The sequence below is a fragment of the Microcebus murinus genome, chromosome 6, assembly GCF_040939455.1.
Source record: "Microcebus murinus isolate Inina chromosome 6, M.murinus_Inina_mat1.0, whole genome shotgun sequence".
Classification (NCBI taxonomy): Eukaryota; Metazoa; Chordata; class Mammalia; order Primates; family Cheirogaleidae; genus Microcebus; species Microcebus murinus.
Genome location: NC_134109.1, coordinates 43,640,381 through 43,660,267, shown reverse-complemented (window position 1 = coordinate 43,660,267; position 19,887 = coordinate 43,640,381). Strand labels below are relative to the sequence as shown.

General features: G+C 34.3%; 1 protein-coding gene across 1 annotated transcript in view; it reads right to left on the bottom strand.

Moving 5' to 3' along the window:
• Window positions 1-19,887, bottom strand: part of WDHD1 (WD repeat and HMG-box DNA binding protein 1) — a 63,120-nt gene that overhangs the window by 38,745 nt on the left and 4,488 nt on the right. The window contains exons 3-11 of the mRNA XM_076004019.1: window positions 15,334-15,445; window positions 13,374-13,525; window positions 12,186-12,297; window positions 11,957-12,007; window positions 10,911-11,006; window positions 7,433-7,525; window positions 5,630-5,736; window positions 5,269-5,410; window positions 483-693 (exon numbers count right to left, since the gene is read on the bottom strand). Coding sequence (XP_075860134.1) covers window positions 483-693; window positions 5,269-5,410; window positions 5,630-5,736; window positions 7,433-7,525; window positions 10,911-11,006; window positions 11,957-12,007; window positions 12,186-12,297; window positions 13,374-13,525; window positions 15,334-15,445 — 1,076 coding nt within the window. The remainder of the gene's footprint in view (window positions 1-482; window positions 694-5,268; window positions 5,411-5,629; window positions 5,737-7,432; window positions 7,526-10,910; window positions 11,007-11,956; window positions 12,008-12,185; window positions 12,298-13,373; window positions 13,526-15,333; window positions 15,446-19,887) is intronic.

The window sequence follows — 19,887 nt, the reverse complement described above, 5'->3', positions numbered from 1 at the left end:
TTCAAGTGCTCAATAGCCACCTGTGTCTAGTGGCTACCGCACTAGATAACCTAAGTCTACACAGCATCTACAGTGATGACTCCTCTTTCATTCTTATATTAGTAATTTTTGCCTTTTTCTTGATCAGTCAGGATAGAGACTTATCAATTTTATTGGTCTTTTCAAAGAAGCAATTTTTGGTTTCATTGACTTTATAGTTTCTGTTGTCAAGTTTATTGAATTTTGCTCTTTATCATTTCTTTCCTTCTGCTTTCTTGGGGTTTAATTTCTTCTTTTTCTAGTTTGCTATAGCAGAAGCTTAGGTCATAGATTCGAAGCCTTTTAACATAAGCATTTAATGCTATAAAATTCTCTCTTAAGCACTGCTTTAGTTAGCTACATTCTACAAATCCAATGATGACTTTAAATAACAGCTTTAGTTAAAATATCAAAAACATTAATTAACAAGGTGAATTATCACATGCACAAAGTCAAATTCATACCAACTGAGTTTTCATCATCTTCTAGGATGTGACTTCGCTGTCTAGGACGACCTGAAGCCATCATGAGGTCATCATCATCCTCATCATCATTTATAATCCCTTTTGAAAAAGAGGGGATCTCAACTGCATTGTCATTTAGAAAATCACCAGCATTACTTTCATCATCTCCATCAAAAAGATCATCATAATTCTTTTCCACTCTGCTAGATACCTTGAACAAATTAATACAAAGGAGAAAGTTAATACTAATAGTAAACTATTTATGAAAGTTAATAGTATTAGTGAATAGTATTAGTAAACTATTTGGAAAAACTCAATTACTGAAAAGGCAATCTTAAACTCTATCAAATAAGCTATGTTCTGAGAGATAATAATTAATAAATATATTTATGAATATTGTATTTATATTTATATAGTAAGACTCAGTATGTATTTATGTATGTAGGTATGTATTTATTTTTGAGACAGAGTCTGGCTCTGTTGCCAGGGCTAGAGTGCTGTGGTGTCAGCTTAGCTCATAGCAACCTCAAATTCCTCGGCTCAAGTGATCCTCCTGCCTCAGCCTCCCAAGTAGCTGGGACTACAGGTGCTCTCCACCACACCCAGCTAATTTTTTCCTATTTTTAGTAGAGATGGGGTTTCGCTCTTATTCAGGCTGGTCTCAAACTCCTGAGCTTGAGCTATTCTCCCGCCTCGGCCTCCCAGAGTGCTAGGATTACAGGCGTCAGCCACCACTCTCGGCCTCAGTCTTTATTTTAGATGCTTATAGTCTGGGGATGGGACTTGAGTGTAAGGATAGATATGCAAACCAATACTTGCCAAAATATAAGGCAAGATTTTATTCCTCAAAAGTCATTCCCCTGAAAAGAAGTCACATTAATAATATTCCTAAATCCAAAGTGAAAGGTGCCCTTACTAATAAGAATCAACAGACAAAAATAAACTATCAAATAGAAATAAACTCACAGCACAACTGCCATTTGTTTTGTTTAATTAAACACCTATGGCCTAACTCGTTATCTCTAAGAGTTGCTTCTCAGCCTTGAAGATCCCTAAGCAGACAGTAGGGATATGAACTTCCCACTCCAACTGTGTCTCAGTTCTTGCCAAAAACCAGATTCCAAGGACTCAGATAAGCTGGCCTCACAGAGAAAAGAGAGAAAACAAGGAACACCTGCAATAGCTTTGCTGCCGCTTCTGTTATTGGTCTACTAAAGCAGAGGAAAAAACGCCATTTTTATGCTTTAAAACTCCAAGCGACTTTCCCTCAGGGGCCCCATATCTCTACTCCTTCATTTATGGCCACTCACTCTCTCTCTTTCATGCTCTCTCTCTCTTTCTTTTCTTCTCAGAAAAATAAAGTTTTACTTCTATAATTCTAAACTCTGTGTGAGAAATCTTTCTCCATACACGTATGAATTTCACATCCTTTCACAAAGTCTCTCATAAGACATGCTCTCATTTATTTTTATTTTGAACAAGATACTATACATTTCTTTTAAATCATCTGTTATTTTTATTTTTTTATATTTTTTCCTTTTTTAAAAATTCTTTTTTTGTCTTTGTTTTGTGTGTGTGTGTTAGTTTTTCGATGCTTATAGAGATAGTGATAGAACAAAAAAATAAAGGAGGCAAAGAAATTTAATGTGGATTTAATCATTATTTCCCAGGAAAATGAACATACAATTGCAGCAGTTGGGTGTCACTCTAAACAAATTTTAGATCACTTTAAAAAGTGAAATAGGGCTGGGCACAGTGTCTCATGCTTGTTATCCCAGCACTTCAGAAGGGCAAGGCAGGAGGATAACTTGACACCAGGAGTTCGACATTAACCTGGGCAACATAGGGAGAGCAGCCCTCTACAAAAATTAAAAAATTAGCTGGATGTGATGGCACGTGCCTATAGTCCTAGCTACTCAGGAGGATCAGCTGGGAGGATTGCTTGAGCCCAGGAGTTCGAGCTATGATTGTGCCATGGAACTCCAGCCTGGGTGACAAAGTGAGACTCTGTCTCTAAAATAAAATAAAAATAAAAAATGAAATGGTAAGCAGATATATTGGTGAGTACACAAGTTACTCCTAGAGGATGAATGAAAACGGAACCAATGACAAGCCAATGGAAACTTATAGTTTGGTATAACATTCTAATGAGATACCATTAACAGATTAAAAAGGACCATATCACAAACCTTTTATTTATTTATTTTTTTAGTTACAGAATTTAAAAATTTTTGGTAGAGAGCAACTTTCCCTATGTTGCCCAGGCTGGCCTTCAACTCCTGGCCTCAGGTAATCCTCCCAAAGTGCTGGGATTATAGGTGTGAGCCACTGCGCATGGCACAAACCTTTTAAATGGAAGTAAACATAATTTCGTTCAGAAAAACTAATGTTTAATAAAATGAGAGAAAATTTTAAAAGTACTTCTAAATTCATATATTTAAACATGACTTGATATATAATTAAATTAATGACTAAATGCTATAAGAAGATATTTAACCATTCCATCTGTAGACTTAAAAGTTTATGTACTCAAGTTAGCCATAACCTTTTTTTGGATTTTCTTATAGGAAAATAGGAGTTTTGTCATATATGTATGGTGATGCTCATAAAATGTTAACAGGTGTGAAAATGTAGTATGAACAATGAAAGGAAAAATGAGAGAATGGTACATTCTGGATAGAAGGGTTAAAGATTTCATAAGAAAATCTTTAAGTTGAACACAGCTCCCAACTTACTTCTCTGCAGAGTAAATCTTTTCAGCTCTTTTAATTGTTTCTTTGGTACTTTCTTTCATACCTGTAAGTAATATTCTAGCACTATTTCTTTTTTATTTTTCAGTTTTAATCACTATTGATTTAATAGATCCTATTAACTTCTGTCTATGGTAAATGAGGACTTGGTACCCTTTCACAACCATCCCCAGCCCCCTGTATGCATGCATACTATTCTTCTACCCTAATCCTCCCAATAGAGATATTCTCACTTTGGTTCAATCAATGTACAGTACTTAGGTTATTAAGATCAAATGCTATTCACAGCTGAATAAAAATTATAGCCAATATTTACAAAGTGTTGTGCTAAACACTGTTTTAAATATATGTAATTCATTTAACACTCACAATAACTCTAAGTGGTTAGCCCTATTCCCATCTTCACTTTATAGATGTAGTATATGATGATCATTTTTTCTCTCTTTTACAACTTTTTGTTTTCTCTGGAGTTAATAATCTCTCTCTTTAGATCTTTTCTTTTGGACAGATTCCTCAAAGATAATTCTGCCCATCTCCTGAATGAAAAGTATAAGACTCGCTAACAATGTTCTGGGAGCCAAGTAGAAGCAAGCTGGGAATTTTAACATTCAAGTATGGATACTTTCATTTAATACTGTTTTCAATACAGTATTGCCCCCTTACCCAATTCCAACTCCACTCGACTATACCCAGTGTCCCTAGGCTAAGGACCGGTTTTGTTTTACCTTTTCTAGAAAACAAATCCCTAAGATTCTGCCAGATGTATGTGCGGAGAGGGAAGGCAGGCTGTCACAAAGTTGTGCACTCTGACATTGAGACTGGAGGGATCTCTTGCTCATTAAATCAACCCTTCTGTTTTCAGCCCCTCTTTTAGAAGTACCTAGTGCTACCAAATTCCCAATCTTTGAAGATTTAGTCAGGGAAATTGAGTAGGACCTCACAGCTCTTCCCTGGCTACAGGTTTAGAATTCAACTTTTTAAGAAGCCAAAGTTAGTTTCCAACCTTCCCTTTATTTTCTAGCCTTCAAAATTTTATTATCAACACTTAAACTATCTTTTTTTACCTTATGGGATAATGCATTTAAAAAATTCCTTTAGTGCGGTTTTAGTTGGGGTTTCAGGAGGAAAGATAAAAGCATGTATTAAGGTCTGCAAACTTTAAGTGGAAGTCTAAACTAAGAATTGAAATATGAATGCGTACATTTGCCAGGCAGGGTAAATACTGAACAAAAACAAGGTATAAAAACAAAGTGGCCTGTTTAAAGTAATTTGATAAAGCTGTATGACTAAGTAGAAGTGATATATGAGTAGCTATAAGAGTTAAGGCTAATTCAGAGCAGAAAAAATTGATAGGCCAAATTGAAACTTGATACAGTTACTAACTCTAAGTTTTAGCTATAAAACATTTACCTAACTATCCCAAGAACACAGAATACAAAAATAGTATTTCGCATGGGCGCGGTGGCTCATGCCTGTAATCCTAGCACTCTGGGAGGCCGAGGCGGGTGGATTGCTCAAGGTCAGGAGTTCAAAACCAGCCTGAGCAAGAGTGAAACCCCGTCTCTACTATAAATAGAAAGAAATTAGTTGGCCAACTAATATATATATAGAAAAAATTAGCCAGCCATGGTGGCGCATGCCTGTAGTCCCAGCTACTCAGGAGGTTGAGGCAGAAGGATTGCTTGAGCCCAGGAGTTTGAGGTTGCTGTGAGCTAGGCTGACACCACGGCACTCACTCTAGCCTCGGCAACAAAGCGAGACTCTGTTTCACAAACAAAAAAAACAAAAATAGTATTTCATGAAGAGTATTCATTGGAAAGGAAATTATATAGGGAGGAAAAAGTTTCTTAGTAAAATATATTTGGGAAACATTAGGTTAAACAAATTAAAATATATTTCTTTCCTATAAATTATTACTGAGCATTTAATATAGTAACATAAACTGTCATTTTACAAGAAACGTAGTTGCTGGTGTCTTTCAAATCTATACGACCACAGAAACACTGAAGAAACTGTTATACCATGTTACTTATTACCTTGCTGCTTGATGTCTTTCCAGTAAGGTTACAAACATTCTCCAGGACCCCTAGATTTCCTTGTGCATCAGTATAAGATATTTGATCACAAGTAGGATGCCATGCCAGACCACAAATTGCATAACCTTTCTCATTTTTCACCCTAAAAATTAAAAAGTTGGTTTTTAAAATACTGTCAAGACAAACACAAACTGTACATTTCTTTAGGTAAATTTTAGTTAAAATGAATTCTGACAATCTAATAGCTGTGTATTTTCATTCTGACAATCTAATAACTGCAAATTTAAAATGTTTCATAAAAAAACACAAAAAAGCTAATAGAAATGAGCAAAGAAGAGACAAAAGATATGCTAAATCATACCTTTCCATGCAGTCAGTGGTTTCCACATTCCATACTATAATTAAGCCATTAATACTACCTGCAGCTAAATATTGCCCACAGGGAGACCAGGTTACTATATTGAGGGTCTATAAAGAAAAACAGTTAATAAATAATAATTTGGCATGATTTGAAATTAAACATTTTATTACCCAATTCAAATTTTATATCCCTATTTTATATTATTTCTAATTATATCCTACACAAATTGTAAGATAAAGATTATTTTTTGGCTTTCTCTTTTAATAATATTTAACTATCATCATTAGCACCTATTATTTTCTTTACCATGAGAAAATTATACTGGCCCAATTTTGGTTTCTGTTTTTTTGGGGGGACGGGGGCGGGGGGGGGGGTGTGACAGGGTCTTGCTCTGTTGCCTGCGCTAGAGCGCAGTAGTATAATCACAGCTCGCTGCTACGTCAAACTCCTGGGCTTAGGCTCAACCAATCCTCCTGCCTCAGCCTCCTGAATAGCTGGGATTACAGGCACGAATCACTAGGCCTGGATAATTTTTATATTTTTTGTGGCAATGGCACCTTGCTATATTACTCAGGCTGGTCTCAAACTCCTAGGCTCAAGTGATCCTACTGCCTCAGCCTCCCAAAGTGCTAGGATTATAGGCATGAGCCACTGTCCCTGGCCCTGGAACAATTTTAAAAGCAAAATCTAAAAAACATTATCATCCTACAAAGAGAGGCAATACAAGGACTCCTCTTAGCATTCACCATTAAAATGAAGAAAACCAGTAAGTGAAATAAAACTTAGTAAGCAATTACTGACCTATCGGGCTTATATTTCCTCAATTTTAAAATGCGTGTGTATATGTATGTATGTATGTATGTATGTATGTGTGAGAGAGAGAGAGAGAGAGAGAGAGAGAGAGAGAGAGAGAGAGAGAGAGAGAGAGAGAGAGACCGAGACCAAAAACCTTTCTTGTTCTAATTCCAGAGTCTACGATTATAGGTCTTAGTGAAACTCACTTAATAATAAAGGCTAATTACTGATAATTCAAGAATAACTTGGTCTAGGCTGGTCCAAAGGTAGTGAGTTATCTCACTTGATTGTTCATAGTCAGTTACAGACTGAACTCCTTGTTATATTACTTTCCGCTCTTCTCACTACTGCACTTGACTAGACTTAAAAAAAAAGAAACACTTATTCTAATAATATGCTAGGGTTAAATTTGACTTCTTTTTTTTGTGAGACAGAGTCTTGCTGCTCTGTTGCCAGGGCCAGAGTGCCATGGCGTCAGCCCAGCTCACAGCAACCTCAAACTCCTAGGCTCGAGCAAACCTTCTGCCCCAGCCTTCTGAGTACCTGAGACTACAGGCATGTGCCACCATGTCTGACTAATTTTTTCTATATATTTTTAGTTGGCCAATTAATTTCTTTCTATTTTTTTAGGAGAGACAGGGTCTCACTCTTGCTCAGGTTGGTTTCAAACTCCTGACCTTGAGCGATCTGCCCGCCTTGGCCTCCCAGAGTGCTAGGACTACATACATGAGCCACTGTGCCCGGCCTAAATTTGACTTCTTAAGAATTAAAAAGATCTTCTTATTAAATCTCACAAAGGAGAAAGGTCAGATAGGACTTAGCAAAGACCTATCTACTGTCCAATTATTGATCAAATAAAGGAAGGATGAGCTGGTAGAAGGTAGACACAGGCACAACAGTCTGAAGTTGTTCTCTACTTCCAATAATATTTAACTGCAACTGTATTTAGGCAAAGTATGTATTAAATATTTCCTATAGCCTACTGAAAGTGTCACTTATAAAACCTACCTGAGAGATGAAATTATCTGAAAGATCAAATTGATGACTCCAAGTTTCTCTTCTATATAGCTTAACAGATTTTTCAACAGGAATTGCCAGTAACTATCAGAAAAGATTTAATAAAAGTTTACATTAAACTGAATTTGAAGAGGAAAAAAGGCAGAAAATACATCCAGATAAATTTACAGACATAAAAGCAAATTTGTTGTTGTTGTTTTTTTATATGGGGTCTGGCTATATTGCCCAGGCTGGCCTTGAACTTTTAGCCTCAAGCAATCCTCCCACTTCAGCCTCCAGGCACACACCATGCCTGGCACAAATTTAAATATTTTTCTCCACCCCCCCCACAACAAATTTGTATTTTAACTGGCAATTGACAAAACTTACAAAATTACTTAAAATTTTGATAAGCAAAAAATAGGTGATGATCACTCTACTGCTTGCACTGAAAAATAAAGAATTTGTAGTTACTAGTATTTTTAATTATTTCTTAAGGAATCTAGGTCCTTTGGATCTAAAAATTCATCTAATTTATTGGAAGGAAGTAGAGCCAGAATCCATTGAATATGTTAAGAAAAAGAAATAAATTTATCGCCTTACACATTCTTCCAAAGAAACAGATTAGTAGAAAAACTAAAACTGTGTATTCTTTCCATGTTTATCCAAAAAAATTATTAACAGTAAAGCTATGTTAATTTTAATTTTTAAAGTAATTATATTAATGTTTTGTAAGCAAAGAAAAACATATCTAGATTTCCTTGAGTTCAATTATCACTGTAATATAAAATGTACACTCTTAAAAGTTTATATGACACAAAAGGGTAACAGAAAGTCTCCTTCCCATCCCTAAATTCTATATCTACTGCCCAGTGGCAAATATAAGGATAGACTACACAAGAACGCATACAGACATATATAAGTGTGTATATATATATATATATACACACACACAGACTCATAATTTTTTTTTTTTTTTTTGAGGCAGAGTCTCACTTTGTTGCCCAGGCTAGAGTGAGTACCGTGGCGTCAGCCTGGCTCACAGCAACCTCAATCTCCTGGGCTCAGCTATCCTACTGCCTCAGCCTCCCGAGTAGCTGGGACTACAGACATGCGCCACCATGCCCGGCTAATTTTTTCTATATATATTAATTGGCCAATTAATTTCTTTCTATTTTTAGTAGAGACAGGGTCTCTTGCTCAGGCTGGTTTCGAACTCCTGACCTTGAGCAATCCGCCCGCCTCGCCCTCCCAAAGTGCTAGGATTACAGGCGTGAGCCACCGCGCCCGGCCTACAGACTCATAATTTTTAAAATTAATAAACAGTAGCATCTTCTCTATAACTACCGTTCTACAGCTTGATGTTTTTTACTTAACAATATATCTTGAAGATTATTCCATATAAGGATATACAGATATACCTCACCCTAGAGGTTCAGAAATACCACAGAAATGCTGTATCTATCTCTACACAGAAATACCACAATTTATTTAACCAGCTTTCTATAAATGAATATTTACATTTCCAGTCTTTACTGTCACAAAAAAGTGGTACAACATTTATTATACATACTCTGTAGTGCGCATGTATGAATATGCTTACAGGATATATGCCTAGAAGTAGGACTATTAGTCATTTATTTTGATAGAATTTGCCAAACCCTCTTCCACACAGTATATAATCAAACTTGATCTCTGACTATCTCTGATAAATGAAAACAGGCTACCATTATAGTTTCCATTTGTATTTCTTTTAGTATGTAAAACTGCATATGTTCATGTTTAAAAGCCAACTATATATTTTTTTCTGTACACTGCTCTTGTGTTTGTCCATCTTTCTACTGGGTTTTTATTGATTTGTAAGAATACTTTGTATATTAAGGAAATGAGCTCTTTGTTATATTGTTTCAAATTTCCCCCCCAGTTTGTTGTTTCCCCTGAAACTCTGTAATATTTTTTATCATGCAAAATTCTTTACTTTTTATAGGATTAAGTTTATTAATAATCCTTTCTGAAAAATTTCACACATGAAGTTGAAAGAATAGCATAGCAAATACCTATATATAGATTCATTGCCTGGGAGGGAGCCTCCAACATGGTCCTCAATGATTTTCATCTCCTGGTATTCATGCTCTTGTGATAATACAATTTACTAAATCTCCTTTTCCCATATACGTTTGGATCTATTTCTCTAATAGACACATGTCTATTCATGAGTCAGTAGCAAATTTTTAATTTCCATACCCTTATGTTTTAATATCTGATTGGACTAGACTTTTCATCACTTTCCTTTTTCAAAATCTTCAGTTTCCACATGGACTTAGAATCAGATTAATTTGGTCCTCTCAAACATCTTATTCATATTTTGTATTTGAATGCTATCAATGCTATCAAAACTATAGATTAATTTAGGGAAGAACTGACATCTTTATTTATATCAAAAATTCCTTTCTAAGAATGGGATACATGTTTCTATTTATCCAAGTCTTCTTTAACTTCTCTTGGTAGCATGGCAAAGTTTTCTTTAGATAGATCTTTCACATTTCTTATTACATTTAACCCCAGTTATTTCAGTTATTTTATCTTTTTCTTCCTTCCTTCTCTTTTTTTTTTTTTTTTTAAGGGACCATGGTCTCTCTCGCTCTGTCACTCAGGCTGAAGTGCAATGATAAGATCACAGCTAACGCAACCTCGAACTCCTGGGCTCAACTGATCCTCCCAACTGACCCTCCCAAGTAACTAGGACTACAAGTATGCACACCACCATGCCCAGCTAATTTTTAAAAATTTTTTTGGTAAAGATGGGGTAGCACTATGTTGCTCAGGATGGTGTGAAACTCCTGGCCTAAAGCAATCCTCCCACTTAGGCCTTCCAAAGTACTGGGATTACAGGTGTGAGCCACCATGCCCAACCCTGGCCTATCTTTCACAATTAAAAGTAAATGCATTATTTTATTCCAGTATATTTTCTAAATGGCTACTGTTTATATACAGAATTGTTATTGGTTTTGTACATTAATTTTGCTTCCAGCTACCTTACCAAATTTTCTTATTAATAGTAATAGTTTTCTCCCCCATTTGATTTTCTTGGGATTTCTTTGTATATAAGCATTTCATTTGCATATAACAAACATTCTCCTTCTTCCTTTCAAACTCCATATATCTTTCTGTTGTCTAACTGTATGGCTTAGTACCTCTAAAATGTTAAATACTAATGGTGAGAGTAGACATAACAAGATTATTTCAGTTATTCCATTAAGCATGAATGTAAAGAAAAACACAAATTAATTTATATAAAATATATACATTAAAGAGAATATTTAAAAAGTTGAAATATTTTTTAAATCATTTCAATATTAATTATTTGGCTCAGGGCTCTAAAATGTATAAACAAAATGAAACAAGAAGTTACAATTAAAACTATTCTTACATTCAAAGTTGACAAAGATTGTAATAAATACTTAAAGGTTCAAAAATAAGAGTCACTTACTTTTCCATTTTTTGGCTGCCAAGCAAGTCTGCAGATTGATTTTGCATTTATCACATCATTGCATTTTTGTAGCAGTGGCCAACTAATAGCACATGTCTGTTTTTTTGAAAAAGAAAATTTATTTTCCTTCATGAAAATTGCTTCCAAAATACATGCAGAACTAAATACATTTAATAGGTGGTTTCTTCAAATTGATATATATTTCAGAAAAAAGCAACTTTATGCACTTTAATTTAATTATAATAATACCTGATTTAACTAAATTGCTTAAAGCCCTTCAAAGGTATAAAGGGTACAAATCTTAAATAATTAAATGAGGTAAGAGTATTTCCTGTGCAGAATAAGCAAACATACTCAGTGAATAAACACACATACAGAAAACCCCAACATGTTAAAATCCTAAAGTGTCTACAAAAATAAACAAAAATTTAAAGGTCTACTATAAAACATATGGTGTCAAAGTCAGTCTTTCTAAATAGCTCAAGAATGAGAGGAAGGAACTGTGGCTACTAAGGCATATCTGCGGGAGATATTTTTCTTGTCAGTCACATTATCTCTAGAAATGCCAAGGTATCTCTGATTACCTCAGGAAAACTTAACTGTTTCCTCTGCCAATTGGAGAGCACTTTCTTTCATACCTCCTTTAGTATCTTTATCAGGCTAGGTTAAGTTGTATATGAGACTTTCCAAATTAAGTGTGGCTAATGTCTTATTTTATTCTTGTATCTCCAACATCTAACACAAGGCCCAACACATGGCAGTTAACTTGTAAATATATAATAATTAAATTTACTGCCTTGATTTACAAAATTTAAAAATAAAGTATTAATCTATTATTCTCCTTATGATTTGGTACAAAAGCAATTAGTCTTCAATATATTTTCTTTAGCATTAGGTTACTGTGGAATTTGATCACAAAAACAACATTAATGCTACTCAAAGAACTCTAAAGAAAAACTATTAATTTGGCCCAGTAATACAATATGTAAAACCCAACATATGATGGAAATGAACAAAAAGTTTTAAATTTTAATTGATGATTTTACCTGATCTGAAATTTGCCACACTCTGACAGATCCATCACAACTAGATGATGCCTGCAGGAACAAACAATTAGATTTCTAATAATACTATATGAAAATACAACACAGAAACTGGTTCAGGTGATTAAATCAATCAGCCTTTTATCTGCTGGGTGAAATTTTCTGTTAATTCTCTTAAAATTTTTTAAACATATTCAGGAAAAACACAAAAAGAGAGGGAAAAAATAATTACCAGAAAGATGTCCTTAGGATCAAAGGAAAGACTTAAAACAGGGGCATCGTGTCCTCGAAATGTTTTCTGTTGGCTGCTATCCATCACATCCACAACTTTGACTAGGAAATCACTACGAACAATAAAGAGTAATGCATGTGAATAAATGCCAATACTAAATGCCTCTCCTAAAAGCTATGCACCAAATATTTCAAAATCACAAGAGTAAATGCTATAATTTCTTTATAGCAACTTATAAAATTGGGCACCCAAATTTAATGACTTATCTTTAAGTTTTGTTCTATTAAAGATGCTGAAAACCCAAGTCAAGATATCCCATTACATTAAAATACAAATACTTCCTAAATGGCTTCTCACATTTAAGCTTCATAATTATATTTTAAGCTTCTATTATTTGCTAATCTAATAACAGCCACACCATTTAAAAAAGTACTATGCCTTTCACTTCATGTCAGCAATTCAACCAAACATATTTTTTTCCTATGAAAAGAATCAAGGGAAACTGGAAAAATTCTGATTGTACAGTCCAAATTCTAACTAAAATAATTTTTAAAAATATTGGGCCAGGCAAGGTGGCTCAAGCCTGTAATCCTAGCACTCTGGGAGGCCGAGGCAGGTGGATCGCTCAAGGTCAAGGAGTTCAAAACCAGCCTGAGCAAGAACGAGACTCCATCTCTACTAAAAATATAGAAAGAAATTTTAGTTGGCCAACTAAAAATATATAAAAATATATAAAAAATATATAAAATATAAAAATATATAATATAATAAAATATATAAAAAAAATTAGCCGGACATGGTGGCACATGCCTGCAGTCCCAGCTACTCGGGAGGCTGAGGCAGAAGGATTGCTTGAGCCCAAGAGTTTGAGGTTGCTGTGAGCTAGGCTGACGCCATAGCACTCTAGCCCATGCAACAGAGCCAGACTCTGTCTCAAAAAAAAAAAAAAAATTGTATCAAGATATCTTTTCAGCATTTACTGAATAGGCCATCTGTAAAGCAATATATTTCAATTCACAAAGAAGCACAAGTTTGTCTTCAAAAACCTTTACTAAAGACTTGAATATAAAAATGAAGTAACAACAACAAAAAAATGAAGTGTCAGAGTCCTGAAAATATTACCGTGAAACAAATGAAGGAGGCCTTTTTTTCTAACATTATTCCTTTTCTGATGTCAAAGAGCCTTACCTAGATCCAGCAGCAATTTTAGTACCATCCCCATTAAAGACTACATGGTTTGCATTTGTAGTGAAACGAGTCAATATACCATCTGGAACTCCTTCAGGAAATGTGTGCACTTGAATAGTATTATTAGAAACTGCAGTGACCAATTTTCCATTCTACAAGAAAAATAAAGGTAAGAACATCGGCAAAAACAAATCCAAATCAATTGGGAGTCTCTCCATAGTTAAAAATCCAGTAAAAAAAACACAAAAACTTAAAAATGTAGTGCATGTCAAGGGAAAAATTATCATTCAATGTACAACTTTCCTGAAATGGACATTAGCAAGAAAAATTTGCTAGCTTTAGAAAACTTAATTTTACCTTCACCAGCCAATCATTTAGCCTCTGACTTTTCTTTTACTTCTGGTAAGATAAACTTTTAAATAGTATTGTTATGGATCCCAAGGAGACTACAGAGTTTTCCAGAGAAAACATAGCTAGTCTTGAGGAAAGAGGGCATCAGAAGGCATGGTCGTAATGGCTATTATATATAGTGTTGTCCTATGTTTCCACAATAAAATCATTATATGTCTTTTTGTAGGGTAAAGTCCGAATGCAGAATGCAGTCCATGGCAGAAACTGGAGTGATGTGTCTACAAAGCAAGGAATGCTAAGGATTGTCACAACCACCAGAACCTAGAAGACAGGAATAGAACAGTCTCCCTCAGAGCCCCAGGAAGAGTCACTCTTGCTGACACCTAGAATTCACTTATTGTAAACTAAGCCCTAATACTGGGATTAGCAATATTTATCATCTTTGCTAATCTGATAGAAAAAAAAAATACCCAATTGCTGAATTTGGATTTCATTGCTTCTTAGCAAGATTTAGTTTATATTTAATGTATGTTGGTTATTTATATTTTTTCTTCTGGGAATGTATTTTCTGTTATATGTGATCATTTTAAAAAGAATATCTAAATTATCTAAATACCATCTCATCTACCTTAAATGAGCCTGGTTTGGAAAAAATATGAATCCTGTGAAAAGATTTTTTTGTACCCAAATACAATATACTCAAATTAAAAGTCATCACAATAAAAACTTTAGGGGTTTATAGACACTTAATTTCCAAAGTCTTTCTGAATATGTCTTCATTCTTAAAGTAAACTTCATCTCATTCCCGTGTTTGCCTCACACGAAACATCAGAAAATAGGAATATGAATATATATTGGAAAAGTTAATGAAACATTCCTTTTTTCTAGAACAATTCCTTCAGTTATCCTAATTAGTGAATATCTTAGTCCATTTTGTGCTGCTGTAACAAAACAACACAGACTGGGTAATTTATAATGAACAGAAATTTACTGGCTCATGATTCTGGAGGCTGGGAAGTTCAAGATCGAGAAGCCAGCATATGGAGAAGGTCTTGTTGTTGTGTCATCCCATGACAGAAGGGCAAAGAAAGGACAAGAAAGAGCAAGAGGATCAGATTCTCCCCTTTATAGTGAACCACTCCTGAGATAATGGCATTAAGCCATTCATGGGGCAAAAGCCCTCATGGCCTAATCATCTCTCACTAGGCCTCACCTCCCAACACTGTTGCATTGAGGATTAAGTTTCCAGCACATGCTTTTGGGGGGACACATTAAAACCATAGCAGTGAGCTAAAACCACCAATGAAATTTCCCTCAAAGGAAAAAAGGGAGCATTTAAATCTTTCTTAAAAGAAAAGTGTAATTTTCTTGCATATATTTTAATTGGTTCATTATTAATAGCCATTAATCACTTTTAACAAACAATTCAGAGTTTATCTTTGAAAACTGTGGGCAAGTTATGGCATTATTATACATTTTAAAATATTATTTCACAAGAGAAACAAAAACATACATCTATTCAAAACTTCTATAAAAGTATTTTTCACTTAAGCATAAAAATCACATGCCAGGATCATTTCATATCAATTGATATAACTGTTTTTACTACCTTCAAAGCACATGAATATGCTTTTTCTCCAACATTAATGGACTTAGGATCATCATCATCTAAGTCTTCCCAAATCCTCACATCACCATCACTTCCACAAGTCACAATACAACTGTGAAGGAAACATACACATTAAAAAGTCATCCAGTTTCAGGCATATTAAATTTTTTAGAATGTTACCTTTACATTTATCATTTCTTAATAAAATAAAAGTACTAGGCAATATTTTTTTCTCATTTTATACATATAAACCTCAATAACAAAGACTACTAACTTCCTATTCTATAAAATAAAAGGTGAGTCTAATGCTCTCTACAGTTCATTCCTGGCATAAAATTATTTATTTGTAATAATGTGAGAAAGATGAGTGTGTAATCTCTGTAATAGCAAGGACCATGTCTACCTTGCTCACCACTATATCCCTAGCACCAAACAATCTCTGACACAGAAACCTTAATAAGTGTTTGTTGAATAAATAAATGAATGGATGAGCTTAATTGTCCAAAGGTGACTATTCAAATGGATGTCTACATCTGTCATAACTTGTTTTAAACCTCTCATCTTCCAAGTGCTTTTATTTATTTTGTGTCCTAACTAGACACATACAAAAAAGCAAATAAAAATACAAAATATAACATACATAATAAAATACGAAAATAATATATGGTAAGTGGCAAAAAAGGAGCCATATAAAGAACTATGGATGTTCAATAGAAAAAGATTAATTCGCATTCCCACCTATTCATAAGAAAGGTGGAACTTTCACTGGGAAGTCAAAGGACAAGTAGCATTGAATATGTTGAGACTGGTGATTAGGGCAGTTCCAAACAGGAAATCAAGCAAAATATGAAGTCAGTAAAGCATGGGAGAGTTTACATGGAGCAGACAATCCAGAAAATGGTAAGGAAAATGAAGACTGCGGTTATCCTGTTTAGGATAATCTTAATGGCAGTCATACTCCCTTCTATAGGAAGTAGACAGGAAGACCACAGGTCTCAGTACGTCCAGGATACTCCTAATTCATGCATCCAGTCAGTCTGGCACTTTTCCTGGATTTTTCACTTTAAAATATTTTAGCCCCCACCCCCCCCCCAAGGTCTTAGGCCCTATCAGGATTGGGGTGCTCAGTCTGCAAGGCACAAATCCTTTGGCATTGTAAAGTACAAAGTACTCAGAATTCTAAATATAAACTTTTGCGAAGTCGTATCCTTTGACGATGGCAAAGGCTGCTATAAATGTGCAATGTCTGACATTCCGCCTTAATCATTCCTTTGTAATCAGGGCATATCTTTTTTGTCTGCTTTAAAATTAATCATTGCCTTTTGTAATCAAGCTGCAGTAATATTAACACTTCAATATCTGCGCAATATGTGTCATAGACCAAAGTAGTTGCTAATTAAAGCTTAAACATGAAAGGCACCTTTGGGACTTTTGCGTGGGATTTTTTAAATCAAAAATTAAAATATTTTTAGTTTTAGAAGGTCGAAATGTTGACATTATAATAAAATTTGACTTTATTTCTGAATGTAAAATTGACATTGGTTAAACTTTAAAAAGTAATTTCTAGTTAAACTGAATTTAGAATTAAGTAAAATAAGGTAAATGTAAATTCTGTCATAGCACAATAGGCTTAATTAATATTTCATTAATGCTTTAGTATAATCAGTTATAAATTTTAACCTATTCCAGATTTCCACCTTTAATTTCCTTCTACCCAAGTATTCATCAAACTTAGTTTTTCAACTTTATTATAAAAGAATGCATACTGAAAAGTATACAAAACAGAAAAAAAAAACAATAAATAAAAAAAAATAAAATAAAATAAAATATTTTAGTATCAGTTGCATCAAAATTGGCCAGAGTGGGTTTGGCAGGCCTCTTCTTTGCATTTCCAGCTTCTGCCATAGTCTTGTTCAGTAGTGTAAGACACATGCAATGTGTTTCACTTTAACACACGGTTAAATCTGAAAAATGACCAATGATAACCCATCTCCCCTTTTCTAACCCTTTCTTGATGCAATATACTTAACAAATCCTTTCAAGGACAACATGTGAGGCATTCACTGATAAAAAAACAAACTGAATTCAGACATACACTCCTAGAGATAGCTACTTCTTTCAGTCCCCAGTGGTGATGGAGAAGTATTTCGTGTTGCTGTTCCTATAGACTACTTATTGCACCAGCAGCTGCATGGGGGGGAAACACAAAGTTGCAGAAGCCAGTTGGTGGGGCCTGTGGGAAATTATAGTGAAATTAATGAGAAATGTAGGCAGAAAATAGAGTTAAGCAGCTCTGTGAAGAGCTTCTAAGAAAGTAGGCAGAAAATAGAGTTAAGCAGCTCTGTGAAGAGCTTCTAAGAAAGTAGTCTGAACATTCTTCCTAAGTGGTTTTGTCATTTACTGTTATCAAATAACTATATATTAATTTTATTGTTTGGCTACGCTTTTCAAATTTGGGGGAAAAAAAACAACACAACCCTTTCAGTAGCAATAAGCTAAAAAATACATTAAGTACATGTTTAATAAATAATTAAATACTAAATTTCTGCTTCTCAGGAAAGTTGATAAGTATAACTTGAACAAAATGTTAGCTGACGTTTATCATAGGGCTATAGTGATAACACCAACCACAGGAAAATCAGAAGATGAAAAACTCCTGAAGAAGTATCTACTTTAAAAGTTAGTCATTATCGTGAGAAGACTGCCTAAAAACTGCACTTCTATAAGCTACAGAAAGTGAATGTACATTTTGTCAAGCATAACTCTTCAGTGTTGTCCAACAGAACTTTCTGAGATGACAGAAATGGTCTATATCTAGTATAGAGGAATTAATATGTGGCTAATGTAACCGAGGAACTGAATTTTTCATTAAGTTAATTTTACTTAATTTAAATCTAAATAGCTTCATGTGGCTAGTAGCCACTGTATTGGACAGTACAGCACCAAAACAAATATCAGTTGTTGGCCGGGCGCTGTGGCTCACGCCTGTAATCCTAGCTCTTGGGAGGCCGAGGCGGGCGGATTGCTCAAGGTCAGGAGTTCAAAACCAGCCTGAGCAAGAGCGAGACCCCGTCTCTACTATAAATAGAAAGAAATTAATTGGCCAACTGATATATATATATAAAAAATTAGCCGGGCATGGTGGCGCATGCCTGTAGTCCCAGCTACTCGGGAGGCTGAGGCTGAAGGATCACTCGAGCCCAGGAGTTTGAGGTTGCTGTGAGCTAGGCTGACGCCACGGCACTCACTCTAGCCTGGACAACAAAGCGAGACTCTGTCTCAAAAAAAAAAAAAAAACAAAAAAAAAACAAATATCAGTTGTTTTAAACTAATTTTGTTCATTTTTCATTCCAAGTTTTCTACTACAAATATAAAAAGTAAAGTGACTTAATGTGTTATATCCATTAGCAAAAGAATTTTCAAGCAGTTATACGATAATGATGTTATATCCATGTCATCAGGTGTTTTAAATAGAAAATCAGTGCCTCTGATTCTTACGAGAAAAATAATGGATAAAAAAAAGAGCAATGAAATTTACAAACAAAACAAAACAAAAAGAAAATCAGTCATATTAATTCCAATAACGGTTTAATTTTCCTTTCAGTTCATGGAAACAAAATAAAGCTTCTGGAAGTTTTCTGTTGAAAGTGAAACATCTGACATTACTGAGAATTCTATCTAAATTCAATGAAAAGTTTTGCTAAACACAAAATTCTTAACTTTTAACAGTAATACAAATTTTGGGAGAGCACAATACTGTAGAAAAAATAATGTTCTTAACTATATCAAGAAATCTATGAAACCAAAAAGTACTTGGAATTAGAATTAGAATTCATGATTGTGCCCAAATGAGCTGTGAGATACTGTGCCAAACAAAAAATAAGCCATACTTGTCAAATTTTCAGGTAGTTGTATTTATATCCAGAATAATTCAACAACAAAATTTTTGTAACAAACTGATGTTAAATACACAAAAATACTGGCATTGTAGAATGTGCTTTCTCCCTCTACTGGCCATCATCAATTGGATTTTTAAAATCTTTGAGCCTTTAAACTCTTATTTGGCTTAACACAAAAAATAAAATAAAATCTTTGAGCCTTTGAAGAGTGACTTTATGAAACAATCCAAGTGTCCTATAATAATGGCATTATAATAGTATTATTAGAAACAAGTCCTCTAAATCTTAGTTGCATTTAGTTCAAAACAGTAAGAAATCTTCAATCAAAGCATTCAACTTAAGCCTTTGAAGCTTTTAGGGAAATGCCATTAAGGAAAACAAACCTTATGTACAGGAAGACACTGAAATTTATCCCTACAAAAGCAAATAAGAATTGAACAAATTACACATTAAAAGCTGAAATGGTGAATGATTTAATTTTGAAATTCTATAATTGCACTTTGGAATATCTTGACTTGTGGGAAGAATCTTTTGATGGAATTCCTATTTTTAATTATATAAATTTATGTTCTATGCCAGAATGAAATGAAAAAGAGTAGGCTCAAAATCTGTGAAACACTCAAAAGAATCAAAGACAACTTGATGAATTTTGTCT